Here is a 23,120-nt window from a genome sequence, read left to right on the forward strand (position 1 = left end):
CTGAAGGTCCAAGTCAGCAGAATCTAGGAGCAAAGGCTGCACAGTGAAGGAAGGGAGAGGAGGTCTGCCTCCTGCAGGACAACAACGCACAGGTTAAACTAGAGACCCAACAAGAGAAGCTCCCACAATGGAAGACAGAAACAGGAAACTAAGGCCATTCTTTTTGAAAAGCAAGAGAAGATAATCTATGTAGCAAGAGCACAGACAGGAGGGGCCTGGATGAAACTTGAGGGATGGGCCCTTCAAGACTTAGAAAAGGAGGCAGATAAAAATAAGCAAGGCTGACTGGAGAGATGGCTCAGAGGTTAAGCACACCGGTCCTGAGTTCAATTCCCAGCAACTACATGATGGCTCATAACCATCTGTAATGAGGTCTGGTGCCCTCATTACATAGAGGTGTACAGGAGGAACATTGTATTCATAATAAATAATCTTAAAAAAAAAGGCAAATGAATGAAGACATGGCAAGAGAAAAAAAAGGTATATTATGAACATCTAACTTAGTGACAAAAGGAAAAAACAGCTCAGGAGAAAATGGGACAGAACACCAGAGGACACAAAAGCAAAGAAGTTGGCTAAGGAGGGTCAGGAGCTGGCACTTAAAAGGGGGGCTAGAACGGAACTCATGAAAGAGGATATGTGTACATGGAGACCCAAAGTTCAAGAAAAGCATAAGGAACCGAGTTATATCTATTTTATTATTTGCCTTTACGTTTTAAAAGTTAATCGCTTACTCCTACTGCTTATTCTCTGGCCTACCAGCATCACCCATCCTTCTACTGCCTCGCTACTGGCCATTCAGCTTTTTATTAGACCAGTCAGGTGCCTTAGGCAGGCAAGGTGTAACAAATGCAACACATCTTTACCATAGTTAGACAATTATTCTGCAACGCAAATGCAATACATCTCTACATAACTGATTCAGAAAATATATTGAGTGAGGTAACCCAGACCCAGAAATACAAATGTTGCGTGTTCTCTCTTATTGGAGGCTCCTAACTCCAAATCTTCAGATGTGAATACCTAGTCTGCAGTTAACTACAGAAACTAAGAAAGTTAAACGAGACCATTTCCAGGCTAAGGAGATTGAGGGGAAATTAAGAGGGTAATAGTAGGGTACAAGTGATCTGGTAGAGGAAATGGGAAAAGGGGGGCTACTTAGAGAAGGAAAAAAGGGGTAAACACATCAGAAGGGAGATGGATAAAATAATTGTATGGTAATCTGACAAGGCCACAAGGATTATAATACTATTTACCTTAAAAGTACCTACAATACATGTAATTCTGGGTGTGGATATTCATATATAGTTTTAAGAAACTTTTCTCATTTGGGCTGATGGTACTTCTCCCAAGAACCAAAGATCATCTAACAAAAACTTCAGTGCCAGATATGAGTAGCCTTCTTTTGAGTTGTTGACTAGGACTGTCCAAGAGACTCCAAAACCATTACAAACTATTGACATTGCCCTTGGTTATCCCCCAGAGGTGGAAGATAAATCCCTGCTTTTGAAGATACCAGGGCCAGAGGCACCTGAGCTGGAACTGACCTGAAATCCCCCTCTCAGAGGACTTTTATGGTACCAGAAGGTTCTACGTAAGCTTCCAAAGGAGGGAGGCAAGCAACAGTCCTACCCAGCTATGATGTCTATGAACCACATCAAAACCAGCATGGCATTATAACTTTATGGGTGCAGTAGTGGCACACACACCTCAGTGGTAACCAACAGCTCTCTAGCCTGACTTAAAACCTGCTCAACAAGAGGGATACCATGCCTGGTACTGGAAACCTAGCTGACTAGTCAGTGCTAGTGAAGTCATGGTTATTAGAGGAGAACCTATAGCTACTAATTTACTAACCCGGCAACATCCCTAACAACAATCGAAAAGCATTTGCTCATATATTCACAAGTAAGTGTAGTCTTCACCACTCATCCAGGGACTTCTCTGCAACAGAGGGAGACGACTACAGGAAGACATAACCAATCCAAGTACAGACTTGTGGAGACCAGTTCCAACAGAAACATTTACAAAACACTCCCACACCTAAGGCTCAGCGATTATTGCTGAAGAGGGGGCAGAAAGAGTATAAAATCCAAAAGATTAGGGAGTTTGCTGTGAGATTGTGTCTTATAGTAACATCAGGCACTATACCTGTAAAGTCTCACCCACATGAATGCTCAAACATGAGCTGAACAAGAATGGCACCAATGAACATGCCAAACTAGATGGGGAAAAATCTATGAGGAATCAACCCTACACAAAGAACTATAGGCTAGGGCTGGAGAGATGCTCAGTGGTTAAGAGCACTGACTGCTCTTCCAGGGGACCAGAGCTCAATTCCCAGCACACTTTCACACCAATGCACACAAAATAAAGTTAAATAAACCATAAAAATATTTTTTAAAAAAAGAGCTATAGGCTATTGAGGAAAGCTGGCAGTGGGAGAGGTGGTCCTCCTCAGGGAAGAGTACATCAATCGTCTAGTACTAAATGGTCAGCCCTGAAAGCAAACATACCAGTAACATTCTATGGACTCAACAGGTTATATATACTTGTATAAAAATACATATATGGATGCAATAACAATTAGTGAAAAAGGGAAAGGCCATGAATTTGAAGGACAGTGGGGAGGGGCATAGAGGAGGGCTTGGAGGGAGGAAATGGAAGCAAGAGATGTTGTGATTAAATTGTACTCTCAAAAATAAAAATTACTGGGGCTGGAGAGATGGCTCAGAGGTTGAGCATTGCCTGCTCTTCCAAAGGTCCTCAGTTCAATTCCCAGCAACCACATGGTTGCTCACAACCATCTGTAATGAGGTCTGGTGCCCTCTTCTGGCCTGCAGTTATACACACAGACAGAATATTGTATACATAATAAATAAATATTTAAAAAAAATAAAATAAAAATTATTCTCTTGGAACTCAGTGGTTAAAAGCATTTGCAGTTGTGGGTCTGGAGGACCCACATTCAGTTCTTAGCACCCACTTGGTCAGCTCACAACCACCTATAACTCCAGTTCTTCTGGCTGCCATGGGTACCAGCATTCATGTAGACACGTGTACACATGCACACACGCACATATGTATACACACACACACACACACACACAAAGTAAATATTTTTTTTGATTTTTTAGAGCTTTTAATAGTCAAACACAGAGGTCTGCTTCATTTCAGCTCCTTTACTGCCAAGCCAGGGGGCAGGGACTGTTTCAGTTTCTCGGCTTTCTCCTTGTCTGTGATGACCAGGGTGTAAAGGTACCTGCTACAGCGAACCTTGAACTTCACATTATCCTTGTTCTTCTTGATCTTGACAGATTTGGCATCCTTCCACCGGGCCGTCAGCAGGAAGTCCTTGATTTCCTCAATTTTCTGAGGCATGGCGACGGGCGCTCGGCGCTGGAGACCGTACCTCGGATTTAACCCCCGTCCCCGACTATCCCAAAGACTCACAGCCCAAAGTAAATATTTTAAAAAAGTTATTTCCTCAATGATTTTACGTTTTTTGTTTGTTTGTTTAGTTTTGTTTTGAGAGAGGGTCTCATGTAGTTAGGCTGGCCTTGAACTCCTGGCCTCTTGCCTCTACCTTTCAAGTACTGAGATTATACGGAAGCATCTTCACAACTGACTAGCTAGTCACCTTGCCTTTTAAAGGTGCAGAGTATGCATCTTGCAGAAGAAGGAAAACGGTGTGAGGTTTCGTTAGGGAACCTGCTATGTTGCGGGTGTGACTTGCCAGTAAAATTTATGTTGAAGTTCGGTTGCCCATGTGAGATGATTAAGAGGCTATGGGACCTTTAAGAGGTAATTAGGTTATAGGGTCTCCACTCGCATGAAGGAATTAATAAAGTGCCATAAAAGTGGGTTAGTTATCAGGAGGGCTTGTGCAGTGGGTCAGTTGCTCTGTTCCTCAGTTCTGCACACTCACTTCCCCTAGCCTTTCCATCACTCATGGAGCAGCACATGGCCCTCGGCCGAAGATGAGCAAATTCTGGAGCCATGCTCTTGGACTTTCAACAAAATGGACCAAAATCCATCTCTTTTTCTTAGGTGTTAACTACTTCAGCTACTGTTAGAGCAATAGCAATAACACTTAGGTCTATTTCTATTTCTGTGCCATGGTGATTAATAATGGTGGATATCAGGTGTTTTTTTTAATTTTCATTTTGCTCTTAGAAGTGCTGTCTTTCTAATGCAGTGAGACTAGATCCCTCTATTCTGTTCACTCCCGTTACTCCAATGATATTGACCATCAGTGGTTTCCTGTCTTGCTTCTAGATTTACTTATTTCATGTTATGTGTATGACTGCCTAACCTGCACTTATGTATGTGCACCACTTGTGTGCCTGGTGCCTGCAGAGGTCAGAAGAGGCCACTGGATCCTTGGGAACTGGAGTTATAGATGGTTGTAAGCTAGTATGTGGGTGCTAGGAACTAAACCCTGGGCCTCTTCAAGACCAGTCAGTGTTCTTAACCACCCAGCCATCCTTCTACATCAAGTGCTGTTAACCACTGAGCCATCTCTCCAGCCCCATTTCTTCAACTTTTTTTTTTTAATACAGGCTCTTATTCTGTATCCCAGTGCTGCAGGACAATGGTCTTCTACTCTGTAAAGATCTGTCACTTATATTGCTTTAATAAAACGCTGATTGGCCAGTGGCCAGGCAGGAAGCATAGGCGGGGCAACCAGAACAGGAGAATTCTGGGAAGAGAAAAGGGTCAGTCTGTAGTTGTCACCCAGACACAGAGGAAGCAAGATGAGAATGCCTCACTGATAAAAGGTTCCAAGGCACGTGGCTGACACAGACGAGAATTATGGGTTAATGTACAATGTAAGAGTTAAAAGAGTTAATAAGAAGCTTGAGCTAATAGGTCAACCAGTTTATGATTAATGTTTATGATAATGAACAGCTGCCGGATTGGGCGGGACAGAAATCTCTGACAACAGCCCAGGCTAGCCTTGAATTCAGACAGGGATCCTCTTGTTTCGGCATCCCAGGCACAGGGATTACAGGCTTGCACCACCACTTCCTGAAGTTCTCAAAGGCTTCTTTTGTGTAGCTGTTCTCTTTTCATTCATGTTTGCTTGAAAAACACCCACTTAAAAAGCCCTGCCCCCATCCTGTGATGTACAAGCCCTACTCAAAGCCGTCGCCCTAGCTGCTTCTTTCTAGAACACACCACTGCAAATATCCCACTAGGAGCGGAGCTGTACCAGAACATTAAGGTTTGGCTGATACTATCAAATTGTTCCCAACTGGCTGATAAAATGAGTGACAGTGTGTTTAGAAGCAGGCCTCTGGAAACAGACTTCACTTCTCACGTCTGTTTGAAGGGGTTCTTGGAATATCACCTTTGAGCTCGGTTTCATCACAGTCTTGTCATTTCACAACACTGACAGAATGGAAGTAAGGAACGCCATTTGCGTCTCCTTCCCAGGATCCAGATTCACATCACTACACCCATCCTTGTGATTCAAATCTTTACCGCAAACCCAATTCCCTTTTTGGACATTTCCAAGAGGCAACTGCTTAATCTGCCTGCTGAAAGTGAAGTCATTAAAACCCAATCAGGAAGGCTGCAGATGTTGCCTTCAAGCTGTGCAGCTTCCCAGCTGCTTCTACACAAAGCTCAGATCTAGGATCAGAAAGTATCTTCCAGCTAGGACTCAAATCCCAGTTTCAGCCCTTACCAGCTGGATGATCTAGAATTCAGTGGTTTTCAACCTTCCTAATGCTGCGACCCTTTAACACAGTTCCTCATGTTGTGACTCCCAACCAGAATATTACTTTGTAACTCTAATACTACTGCTCTGAATCATAATGTAAATGTCTGATATGCAGGATATCTGATATTCAACCCCAAAGGGGTTGACCCATAAATTAAGAACAGCTGGTTTAGAAAGTCGTTTTGGCAGTACAATTATAGTTGGCTATTCTCTTTCAAAAGGCTAGAGGATCAAAATAGAAAAGATTTGTTTGGGGACATAGATATGGCTCATGGCACACACACAGGCAAAACATATGTATACAAATCTCTTTTTAAAAGTGTAGTTGGCGGGCGGTGGTGGCGCACGCCTTTAATCCCAGCACTTGGGAGGCAGAGGCAGGCGGATCTCTGCGAGTTCGAGACCAGCCTGGTCTACAAGAGCTAGTTCCAGGACAGGCTCCAAAGCTACAGAGAAACCCTGTCTCGAAAAACCAAAAAAAAAAAAAAAAAAAAAAAAAAAAGTGTAGTTGGGTGATGGTGGTGCACGCCTTTAATCCCAGCACTTGGGGAGGCAGAAGCAGGTGGGTCTCTGTGAGTTTGAGGCCAGCCCGCTCCACAAAGCAAGTTCCAGGACAGGCTCCAAAAATATAAAGAGAAACCCTATCTCAAAAACGACCCCCAAAAGGTGTATTCTTTCTAGATTATAAAATAGCTATAAAACATGGTTTATCCTTGTTTATTCTTCATGAGAAATGGTGAGATATTTGAAGACTGAAACTTATCAACTGAAACAGTTAAATTTTTACACAGTAGGGCACAGAACCCTACCTATTTTATACAAGTGCATTATCTCTTTGGATCACACTCACCCCTCCATTACTCTCTGCCTCCTTCCCCTTCTCACTAACGCCCTCCTCTTCCCAACCCGTTCCCCTTTTGCTCTCACGTGTGTGCTTGTGTGACTGTCTCATTAGGGTTCCTTATAGGAATGTACATGGGGTTTGTTTACAGAGGCATGGACACTTCACCAGTAACTACACCACTGAAATAAAAGTCTCTCCATCCATCCCCCATCAACCATTAACTGCACATAAAACCTCAGGGGGGGTGGGACCCCATGGGCCCTTCCCCCTTCCATAACAGGACGTTGATCTGTCTAACCTTGCACAGATGATCACAGATGCTGTGAGTTCAAGATTGCGATAGTCATATCCTACCTGGAAGCCAGTATGCTACCTTGTTTCCCCTACCGCCTCTGTCTTTTTACATTCTTCCCACCCCTTCCACTAGTGCCCTGAGATTTCTAGAGAGTGATATAGACTCCCTATTTTTGAACATTTAACAGTCATTTACTCTCAGTACTTTGACTTGCTAGAAAGATGTTTCTCTGACCAACACTGACAGCAGCACTCATTTACAGGCATATGCACATAGCTATTTAGAAGGCAACTTGATGGATACATCATAACTATTAGCAAGACAACACAGCAGCTGTTTCCTGTCTTGGGTTTATGACCTCCTTGGTCATGGGCTTTTGACTGGGTATCAGATGAAACTATTCTCCTGTGGTGCCAGCATCAGCGCCATGCAGAAAGTGCTTGGTTACCCCCATAACACACTTGCCACTATTGTACCAGTGGGATCAGCTTGGCTAGCTGCTGTGTACTGTTGTAGCTAGGGTCCACAACTGATGACAGTTCTCAGCAGCCCGCCTAGCTGCCCTGTACTGTTGTAGCTACGATCCATTACTGACGACAGTTCTCAGTGCTTGCATAGCATCTTCCAGCACTATGAGATCCAGCTAACACGCAGAAAACTTCCAGCTTGATTTATGTCCTGAGACCAAAGCACCTTCAGAAGTACGGTCTTACTACCTAGTTCTGGTGACAATCGATTGTTCTGGGGCATCAAGGAACTCCCTCACCAACATCTCATGGCATTGGGATTTTCATTTAATAACCTGTAACCTTTTTTTTTTTTAAATCAAGTATCAGATTTCTTCCTCTACTGTAATGTATCCCAGACTGCCCATGAATTCATTCTGCTGCTGAGGATGACACTGAACTCCTGATCTTGCCCCATCTTAGCAGTGCTGGAAGTACCCAATTTCATGCAGTACTAGAGATCAAACCCAGGGATTTGTGTATGCTAGGTTAGCAGTATCACCAGCATTTCTTCGAACTGATACAATCTAAGTAATCTTAAGGATGGTTAAGTTCACAATTGGCAAAAAAACAAACAAAAAACCCCAAACAACACACATTGCTCATCACTTAGTTTTCTTCTATATAGTTTGGAGAGCTCAAGTCCAATTTTGGTTAGTATCACTATGGAGAGTGAGTTCAGCTAAGTTGGGAGCTTGGAGAGTCACGTCGAATAATAAGCAAGCCCCTCTGAACAGCCTTCCGTGCAACATTTGCAAACTAAAAAGGCAGAGGCTGTCATGAGACCTGCAAGCTATTCATAACTGTATCTCTAATGCAAGAGGAAAGGAAGTCAAAATAACGCCATTGGATCATTTTAAGATGCCGAGTTGTCAGACTAAAGCCTTGCTTGCAGAAATCCAACATACTCACTTCTCGGAGATCACAATGCCAACCAAGCTACTCAAGCACAGCTAGAAGAGGGAAAGCATAAGACCATTTTGGCCTTTACACACAGTAGACCTCACTGTCCTCTCAAAATAAAAATTCATAAGCTAGGTCTTATCTTCCTAATGTTTCAAGGAGGAGACTTCAGTGATTCAATAGCTATAGTTTTGGAAAAAATGCAATTTTAGGATAAATAAGGGAGCTTACTAGGAACCTCCAGCTTGGACTTATTAAAATGTGTCTTTAAGTTGGGTGGTGGTGCACGCCTTTAATCCCAGCACTCGGGAGGCAGAGGAAGACGGATCTTTGTGAGTTCGAAACCAACCTGGTCTACAAGAGCTAGTTCCAGGACAAGCTCCAAAAAAAAAACCTTGTCTTGAAAAACAAACAAACAAAAAAATCCAAAACAATAGAACAAAAACAAAACAAAACAGGTCTTTGATTGTTCAGCTGGTATGCTCTATTCTTTTACTGTATTTTCCCCTGTAGCATTTTTTTTCTGGGGCTGAAGAGATGTCTCAGAGGCTAACAGAACTTGCTCTTTCAGAGGACTTGGGTTCAGTTCTCAGCATCCAACATGGTGGCTCCCAATCATCTGTAACTACTTTTAGGGTATCTAGCACCCTTTTCTGACTTCTCCAAGAACCAGCCCAAATATAGTTGCACATACATTTGCAGACAAAACTCAATAGTTTGATGCCAGTTGTTACATCACAAATTATCATCTAATATATAACTATTGACTACATTCATTATTCCTATGCTTAAAAAATACATTTAAAGTAACTAGAACATTCTCTGGGTTTTTACCATTAGTCAACCCAAGGCCTCAGGTGAGTTCTGGCTTCTCCTAGAGACTCAGTTTTCAGGTCTCTAAGTTGTGAAGTATTGCATACTACTGCATAGTGTCTCGATGGACACTTTGAATCTAGCCTTGTGGATCTTCCCCAAGGGCAGCCACCTAACAACAGGATTTAAGAAGAACACATCTCTTACTTCATTCAGCAACTGGTGGATACAGATGCAGAGACCCACAGCCAAACATTGGACTAAACTTGGGGAATCCTGCTGAAGACAGGCGGGTTAGGGTTATAGAAGCCAGAAGGATCAAGACATCACAAAAAAACCCCACAGAATCAACTAACCTGAGCTCACAGGCGTTCACAGAGACCAAACCAACAACCAGAGAGCCTGCATGAAACTGACCTAGGCCCTCTGCATATATGTGACAAGTTGTGTAGCTTGGTCCTCTTGTGGGCCTCCTAACAGTGGGAGTTGTCTCTGACTCTTTGGCTGGCTTTTGGGACTCTACTCCTCATACTGGGTGCCTTGCCCAGCCTTAATACAAGGCAAGGTGCTTAGTCTTACAACTCGATATATCATGTTTTGTCAATATCCATAAGAGGCCTGTTCTTTTCTGAACAGAAATGGTGGAGGAATGGATGGGGGCAGGGGAAGAGGGGCAGAAGAGATGGGGGGAGGGGTTAAGAGGAGAGGAAGAAGGGGAAGCTGTGGTTTGGATATAAAATGAAACTGAAAAAAAATCTCCCAGAAGTGGTGGCACATATCCTTAATCCCAGCACTCAGGAGGCAGAGGCAGACAGATTGCTTAGAGTTTAAGGCCAGTCTTGTCACAGAGGGAGTTCAGGACAGCCAGGGATACACAGAGAAACCCTGTCTAAAGAACAAACACAAGAAAATACATCTCTCCCAATTACATTCTACTCCTAGCAGCAGTAACACTCTGCTCTTGGATCCGACTTCCCTTCCCACTGTCCTTCCTTTAAAACAAAAGTGCATATGGGTGCTTTGTCTATGTACCTTGACACCATGCCTTTGTGTCCACAGAAATCAGAAGAGGGCAGATCCTGTGGAATTGAAGTTATGGATGGCTGTGAACTGCCAATGTGGATGATGAGAATGGAACTTGGGTCCTCTGGAAAAACAGCAAGTTCCTTCCTTTAACCACTGAACCATCTCCTTGTCCTCCTTTGATTTTCTTTACTCGTTTGATGAATGATCCTTCTGCTTTACATTCTACAAGCTAGGATTACAGCTATGTGCCTAGCAAGATGGTCTTTTTGTTTTAAAGATTAAACAAAACTACAGGGCTAGAGCTAAGAGAAATACAAACCACGAGGGCAGCTAAATGCTTACAGGACTACCTAAGCCATTTAAAAGTAAAGAGAGATGGGCATCTGTCTAGAAATATGTGAATTTCTTAAGGGTGAAGTGTCATTTCTTCAACATTAAGATTTTTGCTAGTGAACAAAAGTATGATAGAAAACCCATTAGAAACAAATTCAGAAACAAAAAAGGTATAAAATACAAGTACACATTTTCAAGTATACAATTTGTTTTTATTTACAATACCCTATAAAAATGTAAATTTAGAAACTTTTATTTTTATTAATTAGAACTGAACAAAAAGCACAATAAAGAAGAAAATAATCAAGTGTTTACTTGATCAGGTGTGAAGGGAGGGTAGGAAAGGCTCAATGGAGACAGTCAGCAGACGGTAGAGGGGAGTTAGGGACCGTCATTGGGGAGCAGCTGGCGGAGCCTGAGGCCACAGAATGAAAAGAAATGAAGATGAGGAGGACAGCTGGTTGTAACGGAGGGCTTTACCGTATCTAGGTATGTGCAAAAACGTTTATTCTCTTTAAATATCATAGCCTGTCTCGACTACATTCAAAAAGGTGAGAAGAGCAGAAAGTAGGATCAGGATGGGAATATAAAATAAATTCAATTTAGTTTTTTAGAATTGCAACTACTAGGGAGCTAAGTCCCTTATCCTGGCTGACTGTTGAAGGTAAGAAAGGTGAAGGAAAGTGTCCCTAAGATTCAAACCCAGGCCCCAGCTGCCAGTAGATGGGGCTCAGGCAAGACTAAGCAGCCAGGACAGCACAGCAGTTCTGTTGCAGGGTAGAGGAGACTGAAGGGAGGAGCAGCCCAAGCTTAGCAGCCATGGCTACATTTGGAGGCTTCTACCCAAGACACTAAATGAAATGGGGAAGAGAAGCAGAAGCATGGCTTACAGAAGTCACATCAGGAAGACAATGCAGGCGCGCAAAGCTACACTGCAAAAGCAGGCTCTATGTGAGGCTCGTCTTGGGTACTCGTGAATGCACTTGAGGGGCAGGCTCAAGCACGCTGTAGTCATCACAGGAAAGGCTCAGCTGTGTGTGTGCTCTTTCCATTATGGTGGTCAGGAACAGAGAAAGAAAAGACTTCTCAGCCTAGAGCTGGGCAACAGCCAATTAACAGTTTGATTTAATGTAATGTGCCGTGTACCCTGTATTTATATATTAAAAAAGTAGAATCCACCAAATTACAAGATGGAACAGAAACAGACTAAAAATATATCAGCTGGTTTATTTTTAGAGGTATATGTCAACTAAATATTTTTCAAGCTAAAACTCACTCTTTAAGGACCCTCTGGAGACCATATGAATGTGTGTGTAGGGCTATGTATATTTACCTACATCTTGACTTCTACTTGGTTTTGGCTCTTCTATAGTCATATTAATAAGGGAAGATGAAAAAAAAGACTTCAAAGAGTGGAGAGAACCTTTGGCAGACTACAACCTACTTTGAATTGTAATAGTGGTGATGGGATAAAGGGATATTATGTTTGTGTCTCTAGGGCAAAGAAAATGCAAAATTGAGAAGAATTGAGTAAAAGTAGGACATGCAAAGTGTAACACAGAGGTCAAAGAAACCAGCGGAAGTATCAGAGCAGCGGGGAAATACCTGGCATTCAGAGCTAACCTCTGAAAATAGGTTGACCCCACAAGACTTTCCTTTGGGTCATAAGCTACCTCCCCTCCCTCATTAAAAACACTCCATTGGTGATGGCAGCAGTGCAGGTGTCAGCCAAAAGGAGGTACAGGGCACACCGGAGAGCTTTTATCGTATCCCCTGAACCAGCCTAAGGGTATGAAGAGAAAGACAACTTTTGTATAAGTAAGTTAAAATAAGATGAATCTTTTGCATTAAAGCTGTATCTCTGTAAGAATCCTCATAATAAAAGACCCTAGATATTTCTGTTCTCTCAGCATTCTGTCATTTTCTGAGGGACTGTTGCACACAATACAGTGATTTGTTTTAGCAAACACACAAACATTTAAATGGATGTCTCAACCTTTCGCTCCCATTCAGCTTCATCCTCTCACGGTATGATGTCTAAAACACCAAGGTAGTGAAATGTATTTGGAACTTACTGTAGTTTTGTCTCCAGCAAGTTCAGTTTCTGCCGGTCAACATAGCGAGAAAAAAGGGACACTAGATTTGTGGGTATAGAAATTGGCTTGGCCAAGGCTGCTTGGGGTATCTGTAGAAGTTCTCTGGTTGCCATGAACATCACCTCTGTCCTGATAGAGAAAACCCAAAACGTTATGAGAAGCACAAAGGGAAGAGAAAGGAAAGCAAAGATTATTTAGAAGAATTTAAAATACAAGTACTGACCACTGGTTATTTTGTGTTGACTCTATAGCAGGGTCCGAACTCTGTAGGTCTTCCCCGCGGCTTAGGAGGATTAGGAGCAGTGACAAGCCAAACTGTAAGAGAAGCCAAGTGGAATCAGACTTAACAATGCATCTAAGAGGCTGGAGAGATGGCTTAGTGGTTAAGAGCACTTGCTGTTCTTGTAGAGGATCAGGGTTCTGTTCCCAGAAACTACGGGATGGCTCACAAACATCCACTGGTATCTGTAAGGTGTACATGCACACAAAACATTCATGCACATAAAACACTCATGTGCATAAAACATATCTAAAAGCAACAACAGCAAAAACCAAAACAGTCCATCTAAGCCTCTTACACTTCAGTTAATGGGACCCTGGCACTGATGGGAAGGGCTGTTCACGAAGGCTTTTGTGCAGCCAGGGGTAGGGGATCAGGCAAGCCTGGTATTAGAGTTTGTCTTTCCTCTGGATTGTTTCTGGCATAGTAGACATCAAGTACAGAAAGCTCTCTCTCTTTCCTATTCTGTTTTGAAAAGATTTTCTTCCCAGTCACGAATAATCATCATTTGGCATTTCTTTTATTTTTTTATTTTTTTTGATTTTTTTGAAACAGGGTTTCTCTGTAGCTTTTGGTTCCTGTCCTGGAACTAGCTCTTGTAGACCAGGCTGGCCTCAAATTCCCAGAGATCCGTCTGCCTCTGCCTCCAGAGTGCTGGGATTAAAGGCGTGCACCACCACCGCCCGGCTCTTTTTTTTTTTCATTTCTTTTATTTTTAAGAATAAAACAGATTAAGAAGAAAAGTCAAAGTTCATAGAAAATTAGAAGAAAAAAATTAAGTAAGTAAAGTTATTTTGTAAAGAAAAAAAGGTATTAAGAACTGGAGCTGGGTGTGGTAATGCACACCTTTAATCCAGCAATTGGGAGGCAGAGGCAGGTGGATCTCTGTGAGTTTGAGGCCAACCTAGTCTATAAAGTGAGTTCCAGGATAGCTATACAGAGAAACCCTATCCAGAGGTAGAAAAAAAAAAAAAAGAAAGAAAAAAGAAAAAAGAGAAAGAACTACAAGGTGCTCTGGAGATGTAGCTCAGTTGGTAGCATTCTTTGCTAGCATGCACAAGGTCTGACCCAGCATAAACTTGTGATGATGCATACCTACAATCCCAACATTCAGGAGGATCAAAAGATCAATGTTATCATCCTTTGCTACACTTTGCTACACTGGGGGATGGGGACCAGCCTGGGATACATGACAATGCCTCAAAAAGCAAAACAAAACAAATTAACAAAAATAAAGAGAAATATACATAGGGTAAACAAAATAATTAAAGCTCAAAGGAAACTGAGAAAATATATATATACACTCCTGGGGCTAGGAAGATAGCTCAGTTGGTAAAATACCTGAGCTTAGGTCCCAAGAAATGAGAAAAATCTGCACATGGTGGTGTGCACCTGACCCCAGCTCAGGAGAGGAGCCTGAAGACCTTCATGTACAGTGGCCAGCCAGCCTAAGCCAAACTATGAACTTCAAGTTGAGTCTGAGAACTTCTCTCAAAAAGCAAAGGCAGAGAATAATCAAGGAAAGATGCCTGATGTCAACCTCTGGCCATATGGCCTCTACATGCACACCACCAAAAGTGCACGTGTGTGATGGAGGAAGGTCATTGGTTAAAAAATAAAGAAACTGCTTGGCTGGCCCTCATAGGTTAAAACATAGGTGGGAGGAGTAAACAGAACAGAATGCTGGGAGGAAGAGGAAGTGAGCTCAGAGGCCATGCTCCCCTCTCCCGGGCAGACGCACGCGATGAAGCAAGCCGCCAGGTCAGACATGCTGAATCTTTCCCGGTAAGACCGGTGCTACACAGTTTATTAGAGATGGGTTGATCGGGATATCAGAATTAGCCTGTAAGGGCTAGAGTTAATGGGCCAAGCAGTGTTTAAAAGAATACAGTGTCTGTGTAATTATTTTGGGCCATAAGCTAGCAGGTGGCCGGGGTGCTGGGGACGCAGTCCTGCTGCTCCTATTACAACACGTGTGTGTATACACAGAGTATATTCTTATCTGAAGTATAAAAACTTACAAAGAGTGTTAATAGGCATCTAAAAAAATCAGCAACATGATTTTTTTTCTGTTTTTCTTTTTTTTTTGAGACAGGGTTTGTGTAGTCTGGCTGTCCTTGAACTTAAGAGATCTGCCTGCCTCTGTACCTCAAGATTGCTGGGAAAAAAGGTATGTGCTAGCATGCCTATCACAACATGAACACTTAAGGGGCACCAAATGAAAATACCAATAACACTAGGTTAAATGTGTAAGTCATATCTATAATGGATCATAAACGGATACATATTTTGGGATTTCATTCTATTTTCCTGGGTTTATATTAGAGGGTAATCTTTCTTTTCCACAAAGCTTCTCTTAATGTTATTTGCAGGCAAATTTTCACCAGGCTCATGATCTGTATGACTTTCTGGTTTGTTACTGTTCTTATCAAAATTAAAACAGCAACTAAGTAATGGGAAGGTCATGACTGATCACTTGAGAACCCACCAATATCCCAAGGGACACAGGTATCCTCTCCTATCTCAGATGGCCTGTTATTGATGGCAGGTCAAAGAAGAAAGAGGTCCTGGGACTTCACCTCTGGGTTGCTTAGTGTGGCCCTAAACAAGTGCCTACTACATACCAGATATCATCTAAAAACTAGGACGACTGTAAAACCTGCATCAACACTTGCACATCCCAACAAATATCCAGGGTCATAAGGCTAGAAAAGGGCAAGCAAGGCCTGACACTGCCTGTTTAGAAACTCAAGATCCTCTTTCCTCATTAGGTTTCCTCTAAAAGGTTTTGAACTAAAAAAGACTTTTTTTAAAGGTAGGGTTTATGTCCTCAATATGTAAACTAGGCTGGAATCAAACTCAGAGACCCACTGGCCTGAATGCTGGGATTAAGCACAAGTGCACCAAGTTTTGCCTTAATCTTTGGGTCTTTAACATGACATAACTAAAACCTGTGTGTAGTTTTCCTGCAGCTAGGAATGCCATGTGGCTATATCCTGGCCACTGCTTCTCAGCAGAAGCTCGTTAGAATTTGCTGCAGGATTTATACACTGTAAAGATTTGTCACTCATACTGGTTTAAGAAAACGTGGATTGGCTAGTAGCCAGGCAGGAAGTATAGGCAGGCAACCAGACTTAAAAATAAAAATGAAAGAAATAGTTTAAAAAAAAAAAAGCTACGTAAAGATGGAAAATACAGAGAGGGTCTGGATACTCTGTTATTATGTTGTCTTTGAATTGTTTGACTGCTGAGGAAGGAGCAACAGCTGCTAAAAGACTTGACTAGAGATGCTGCTGGATAATGTAAGCTGTGTATTTTGAAAAGATATGTTACTTTGGAGTAGAGGTTTTGCTTTTGTGTCCACAGGAAATTATAATCAGAACACCTCTGCTGCACTTTCCTGAATTCTAAATCCAGAACAACCTAAAGACTGCTGGCTGGGGCTGGAGAGATGGCTCAGCCATTAAAGATTGGGCTCACAACCAAAAATATAAGACTGTTGGCTGAGATGATCCAGGCTCATATAATAAATACTTCAGTCAGGACTTGACTATAATCCTAAATTTTCTTTAGGTCCCCATAAGATTATCAGCACCCTCAATCAGCAGGAAGTGGTCTAGAAAACTACGCCAAAAGTGGATTATGGATGTTTGTCTTTGTTTGGAATGTTGATTACAAGTTGTTATTGATAATGGCCAGGAAAAAAGTTAAAACAAAGGAGATTACATTCAGAACTCTTGCTTGGAAAAGAAAAAAGAGGAAGTGCTGTGGGATAATGCTCTTGTACACTGTAAAGATTTGTCACTCATATTGGTTTAATAAAATGCTGATTGGCCAGTAGTATAGGTGGGACAATAAGACTAAGAGAATTCTGGGAAGAGGAAAGGCAGAGATGCAGACACTAGCTAGATGCAAGGGAAGCAAGATGAGAATGCCTTACTGATAAAAGGTACCAAGCCACATGACTAAACATAGATAGAATTATGGGTTAATTTAAGTTTTAAGAGCTAGTTAATAATAAGCCTGAGCTAATAGGTCAACCAGTTTATAACTAATATAAGCCTCTGTGTGTTTTGTTGGGACTGAACGGCTGTAGGACCAAGCAGGACAGAAACTTGTTTATAAGAATTCCTGGGCAAAGTCCTAACAAAGAGGACAAACAGTTAATCATCCATACCCAGCTTTGTTCCTCATGCCAAGACAGTTTTAACTTTCAGAACTGTCCTGAAGCATCATGAGGATGGAAATATACTGTTAAAGAGGACCAGAGTAATTGTAAAAAAGACCAGATGCTTGATGCCACAAATTTCATAAAGACCTATTTTCTCCAAACCACTGTTTGTTTTCTAGCCTTTGTTAGTGTAAAGTAATTCCTGAGTGAAAGAAAGCTATAGTAATCATAATTCTCCTAAGTAAATGCCACATAAGCTGAGGACACTGAAGGACAAGACCACCTTGTTCTGTAGCACAGCAGTGAGGTGAGGATTGGAGGGTGCTGGTGCAGTTGCACTTTGAGGTAGGTTCATTAGCTGTTGCAGAAGGCTGGTGACAGTCACTGAAGGAAGATGATAGAGGAGAAGAGAGAAGGGACTCAGTAAGCATGGCAGCACCTACAAAACATAAACAAGAGTATTACCTTCTGCCAACTGTCCCTTCACTTACCTCCCAGTAGGATACTCACCACCATATACAAAATCATTACGATACTACTGTTTGTCAGGATATTTGGCTATTGTGGAAAGGTAGGATAAATACTTGACTCTTCCTTTTTAGTTTTTGAGATGAGTTATTGGTCTAGCACTCACTACAAATGATTGATATATTTTTGGTATTATGAAGTCATTAAATGAAATCTAATTCAGTCTATTGCTGTAATTTTTCTTTCTGATGTTAAGTATACCACTTCTGGCAAATAGGAGTCGCTCAGATTGCTATGTGTACCCCTAGTAACGTATTAGTTACTTGCCTTTGATGTAAGACCAGGATTAACTGTAATCCCAAGCCTCACATCTGGAACCAGCAATTACTGCAAGAAAATGGATTTTGGGGACACGGTAGATTATTTTTTAATTGAATAGGTTAAAAACTCAGCACATGCATGTGCACATATGTAAGCATACATATATACAAACAGAGACGGGGGAAGAGAGAGCATAAACTATAACTCTACACATACATATTTTTAGGTTAGTCTCAAATTTATGGCAACCCCTCTGTTTTAGCCTCCCTAATGTGGAAAAGTTAGGCATGAGCTACCATATGCAACTTTTCTATATAGTTAACTAAGTGTTCTTTACTAGCAAGTAAGCTTCATGAAGGTATTTTTGAATTCCTAGTTTCATTTCTGCGACATAAAATGGTACCTGGTATAGAGATGTATTAAGTGAGCATATGGTAAATGTGTAAGATTTTCCCAAACTTGCTTCCACTGACGAATTTCTGTGAGATCATGATGGACACACTGCCCACTGCTGCATTCTCTTCTTTTTGCATTTATGTTTTATTCTCTAACATAAATCTCAAATCTTGAAAATGTTCCTCCATTCCATTTTTCATTCTTGGAGTCTCTTAAAAATGTACTGGTTTTGGGGGCTAGAGAGACAGGCTCAGCTGTTTAGAGAGCACTTGTTGCTTTTACAGAAGACCCAGATTAAATTCCTAGCATCCAAATGGTGATTCACAAACTACCTACTCTGACCTCCATGGATACCAGTTATGCACAAAATGCATGTAAACACCTGTGGGCAAACTATTCCTAAATAAAATTTAAAACATTTAATCAATTTTATAACATAATTTTTTTTCATTCTGGTACATTTTTCTAATGAGATTTAAACTTTTCATTTCTTTCTGTAAATACTAAAATCTCAAAAGCTACAGCAGCAATTTCCAGCTCTTTTGTGTTTTACATTATATAGGCATATCTTCTGCACAGATAATTCAGTAGTTACTACTCAATCTGTAGTTAACTACAATGTTTCCTTAGAAGTATCTCGTTGTTTTGAGTCCCATGCTCAATAATACTATTCTTTTAGCAATTGCTTGTCTTGAACTTGAAAAAGTACGAGAAATTTTGATAATCTTTGAAAAATTATTACAAGAATAAACAGGGATCTTTTAATCAAAAATTTACCTGTGGGTTACCATTCAACTAAATCTCCAGGCTAACAGAAAGCTACTGACAACAGAGCAGGGAGAGATATTTTACATACACAAAAGCAACTAAAAGCCAAAGTTTTCAACTTGACACGCCTAAGAAAAGTTGCCCTACGTGGTGGGTACCTCATCTTGTGCGTCCTTCTTGATAAGGAAAGGGAGGTTCCTGGCAGTTGCCATGAGAATGTCAGCTGCTTGCTCTGTGGAGAGGAAAGGGAGAATGCGGGCAACCATTCTCTTTCCTTTTCGGATACACATGATCTGTACGAAGTGGTCATCGCTTGGCCTGCAAGAAAAATGCCACCTAATGTCAGTAAGGGCAATATAGAAAACCCACATTAAAAAAAAAAAAAAAAGCAACCCTATTTTCATAATCATCTATATTACCAATATTGAAGATTACTCTCCAATTCTAACTAAATAATAAAAAGTAAAATTACGTTTTACAAATATATTCCCCATATTATATATAAAATGTGATCAAATTTGATATAAGTAAAAATTAAATGTTAACTTGTAAGTGTTAGGAAGGCACATAAAATTTGCATGGTTTTATAATTTGACTTTTTTCACCTTCCATCCCTGATATGAGGAATTGGGTGCAGAGCCTCCTGCATGCTAGGCAAGTGCTCTACCACTGATCTACAGCAATCTCCAACTTCAGTTAACCTCTTAAGGGAACCACTTTTCTCCATCAATAAATATGCTTCAGTGAAGTGCATTTAATGGGTACATAACATGCCTATCTATGGATAAACCACATTTATCAAACCAACAGCCCGAAGAGAAGTCTATTTTGTTTGTGAAGTTCTGACTCAGGAGAACCTGAGTGACGGGAAAGGAGCTGTCAGCAGATGTGGTCCTCTTACATTAAATATTTGGGATTTATAGGACATTATCACAACTAGGTTTGCTTCAGACAATGAGCAGGAGAAAGATGACAAAGAAAGTCAAAATTCTTCACTGGAAGATCGACTGGCTTCCACATATACACTAGAGTATGTCTACAGATGGAAATCCCAAGAAAGTACAAATATTGTTAAGTGCCAGTTTAGCAGGAAAGCAAATACATATAGATCACAAAGTTGAACACACTAGTAATTGTACTCCAGATATAACTTCTCACCTCAAAACCAAAATCCAGTAACGATCCCTCTTATCTGCAGCACTAGTACAATCCTAGTAGACACTGTATATTGTTGAAAAAATGAATCCAAGAAAGAACTCAAAAGGATTATGGAATGTTTTACATGAAGTAGCACCCAAGTGAGGACAAAAAGAAAGATACTAGTATAGTATGGTGGCCCACACCTTTAATAAGGACATTTGGAAAACAACTGGATCTCTGTGAATTCAAGGTCAGTCAGGGCCATGCAGTGTGCCTCTGTCTCAAAACAAAAACAAAACCCAGGAAAGATAGATGCAATGCTTATAGAAATGATGGGACAGGGCACACCACAATCCCAAGTAGGTGGAGTTTAGTGGCAATGGAAGAGGTCTCCCCTTTCCTTAAAGTGCACCGTGCATACCTCTCTTGTCCAGGCAATTTGCCCCTCAGGTTGTCATACATGCTACAGATTTTGTGCTTTCTTTCATCCACCAGGGCAGGCCGCTCTTCTTCTAAACTTAGGAGATAGCGCCTTTCATAATCTTCCACATCAAGGAGTAAACTATAGGTCTAGGGGAGAGACAGAACAGGCTATAACATGCTGGGTCAACACCACAGAGTATTAGATAAGCGTCTTCATAGTTTAGGCCTAACAAGTAAAAATACAAGAGTATAATACAATTTTTTTTTTTTCAAGACAGGGTTTCTCTGTAGCTTTAGAGCCTGTCCTGGAACTAGCTCTTGTAGACCAGGCTGGTCTTGAATTCAGAGATCCGCCTGCCTCTGCCTGGGATTAAAGGCGTGCACCACCACCGCCTGACTAAAATGAGTTTTTAGAAAAGCCAGAGCCTTATGGACGGAGGGGGGAGGACCTTGGACTTTCCACAGGGCAGGGAACCCTGACTGCTCTTTGGACTGGAGAGGGAGGGGGAGAGGAGTAGGGGGAGGGGGAGAAGGGTGGGAGGAGGGGGAGGGAAATGGGAGGCTGGGAGGAGGCGGAAACTTGTTTTTTTCCTTTTCTCAATTAAAAAAAAAAAAAAGAAAAAGAAAAGCCAGAGCTTGAGTGTCAAGGGTTTCCCTCCATCTTTTAGTACTTTCTGTATGATGGAGCATTTCTACCTGAACCCAGAGGTTGCCAATTAGGCTGAACTAACTAGCTAGGTTGCTCCAAAGATTCTGTCTCTGCCCCCCGTATACTGGGAGGATTGCCATATCTCCCTGGCATTTATGTGGATACCGAGGATGCAAACTCTGTTCCTCAAATTTATACAGCAAACATTTTATCATCTTCTCCAGCCGTGATAATCTGTGTGACAGATAGGGTCTCACCGTGGAGCTTTTCTGGAACTGACTCTTTAGTCCTCACATTTAGAAACTGACTCGGATTCAAATCTACCACACTGGATTCCTGATAAATATTTACTAATCAGGCCATTTTTCTTTTCTTTTCTTTTCTTTTTTTGGTTTTTCGAGACAGGGTTTCTCTGTGGCTTTGGAGCCTGTCCTGGAACTAGCTCTGTAGACCAGGCTGGTCTCAAACTCACAGAGATCCGCCTGCCTCTGCCTCCCGAGTGCTGGGATTAAAGGCGTGCGCCACCATCGCCCGGCTTTTTCTTTTCTTCTTTGGTTTCTTGAGACAGGATTTCTCTGTATAGTCTTGGTTGTGCTAGAATTAGCTTTGTAGACCAAGTGGACCTCAAACTCACGGAGATCCATCTGCCTCTGCCTCCCAAGTGCTGGGATCAAAATTATTTTTATGTACATTGGGGGTCTGCCTGCATGCATGTCTGTGTGAGGATGCCAGACCCCTAGAACTGGAGTTACAGACAGTTGTGAGTTACCATGTGGGTCCAAGAACTAAACCCAAAGTCCTTTGGAAGAACAGCCAGTGCTCTTAACCACCGAGCCATCTCTACCCTGACCAGGCAATATTTTAAATTTAACTTTACAGGTGTCAACTAGTGATCTAGCACTCTGCAGGTAATTCATTTGCACACTTAACCCCCAAACAAAACTATTACAATCATCCCCATGAAGAAACTGACGACAGAATAAAAGGTTAAGTAACTCAGCTTCTTGTTATAGACTCAAAAGGGCTGGTTTGCGCTATGTTCTAAACCACTGTGCTCTAGGTAGCGTAGTGCGGTATGTATGCAGTATGTATGCAGTATGTATGCTGTGGTAAGCGTGCTTTACAGACTGTCTATATGTATCATTATGTTTCCCTTAGTCCACAGGAATGCCTAATAAGTGCTGTAAAACTCAATTAGCTCATGGAACAACAAAACTTTTACTCTTATTTTTATTAGGCTCAAGATGACCTGGGTTGATGAGATGGCTCAGTGTGGTAAAGTCTGATGGCCCGAGCTCAATCCTGCAGGCCATGTGTTGGAAGGAGCTGCATGCTGTCTCCTGCAAATTATCATCTGACTCCCACACAAGGGTTGTAGCAGATACAACACTGACACATGAGATAAACATATGACCTGCTCAAAGATAATCATCTATTAGCTGAGTAACTGCGAATAAAACCTCAGCGCAGTATTCTTCCCAGGCCTCCAGGGGCAAGGTATAGAACAATCACTGCCAGAACACTCTGGTAAACAACAAGCACTCAACACAAATTAATTCTTAGGTAATAGAAAAGAACATGTGCCAGTGAGATGACTCAGCAGATAAAGGTCCCTCCCCCCAAGCCTGACAATCTGAGTTAAAGCCTTAAAGCCTATATGGTGGAAGGCAAGATGCCACCCCCTCAAGTTGTCATCTGACAAATGTAATTCCAAAAAATTAAAAAAAATCAAAGAACACTGATTTACTGCTCACTTTTTTACTCTTGAACACACATATATTTGATAGTTCTTTAAATTGAAACTAAATATAGAAATAGATTCTATTCTTACTTTCTCAATTATGACAAGGGTTTTCCTTCTCTTGTCCCGAACTTGTTTTTCTTTTGTTTCCTTAAAAAAAAAAAAAATTAAAGTTATTCAGTACAAATTCTTTACCTCTATTAAGAACATTTAATCAAG

General features: G+C 41.5%; 2 protein-coding genes across 2 annotated transcripts in view; both read right to left on the minus strand.

Moving 5' to 3' along the window:
* Nucleotides 1–3,119: 3,119 nt before the first annotated feature.
* Nucleotides 3,120–3,450, minus strand: LOC121454651 (60S ribosomal protein L38-like). Its single transcript, XM_041662072.1, has one exon. The coding sequence runs from the start codon at nt 3,379–3,381 to the stop codon at nt 3,169–3,171; it is 213 nt and encodes a 70-aa protein (XP_041518006.1). The 5' UTR covers nt 3,382–3,450; the 3' UTR covers nt 3,120–3,168.
* A 7,194-nt stretch (nt 3,451–10,644) lies between these two features.
* Patl1 (PAT1 homolog 1, processing body mRNA decay factor) overlaps nt 10,645–23,120 on the minus strand; it is a 32,360-nt gene continuing 19,884 nt past the window's right edge. The window contains exons 13-19 of the mRNA XM_041662031.1: nt 22,992–23,051; nt 20,510–20,658; nt 19,107–19,266; nt 17,279–17,434; nt 12,768–12,859; nt 12,524–12,673; nt 10,645–12,231 (exon numbers count right to left, since the gene is read on the minus strand). Of these exons, the coding sequence (XP_041517965.1) occupies nt 12,210–12,231; nt 12,524–12,673; nt 12,768–12,859; nt 17,279–17,434; nt 19,107–19,266; nt 20,510–20,658; nt 22,992–23,051 (789 nt within the window). The 3' untranslated portion in view covers nt 10,645–12,209. The remainder of the gene's footprint in view (nt 12,232–12,523; nt 12,674–12,767; nt 12,860–17,278; nt 17,435–19,106; nt 19,267–20,509; nt 20,659–22,991; nt 23,052–23,120) is intronic.

This window comes from Microtus oregoni, unplaced genomic scaffold (genome assembly GCF_018167655.1).
Source record: "Microtus oregoni isolate MIOR12 unplaced genomic scaffold, Mior012 000012F_ref0000307, whole genome shotgun sequence".
NCBI lineage: Eukaryota > Metazoa > Chordata > Mammalia > Rodentia > Cricetidae > Microtus > Microtus oregoni.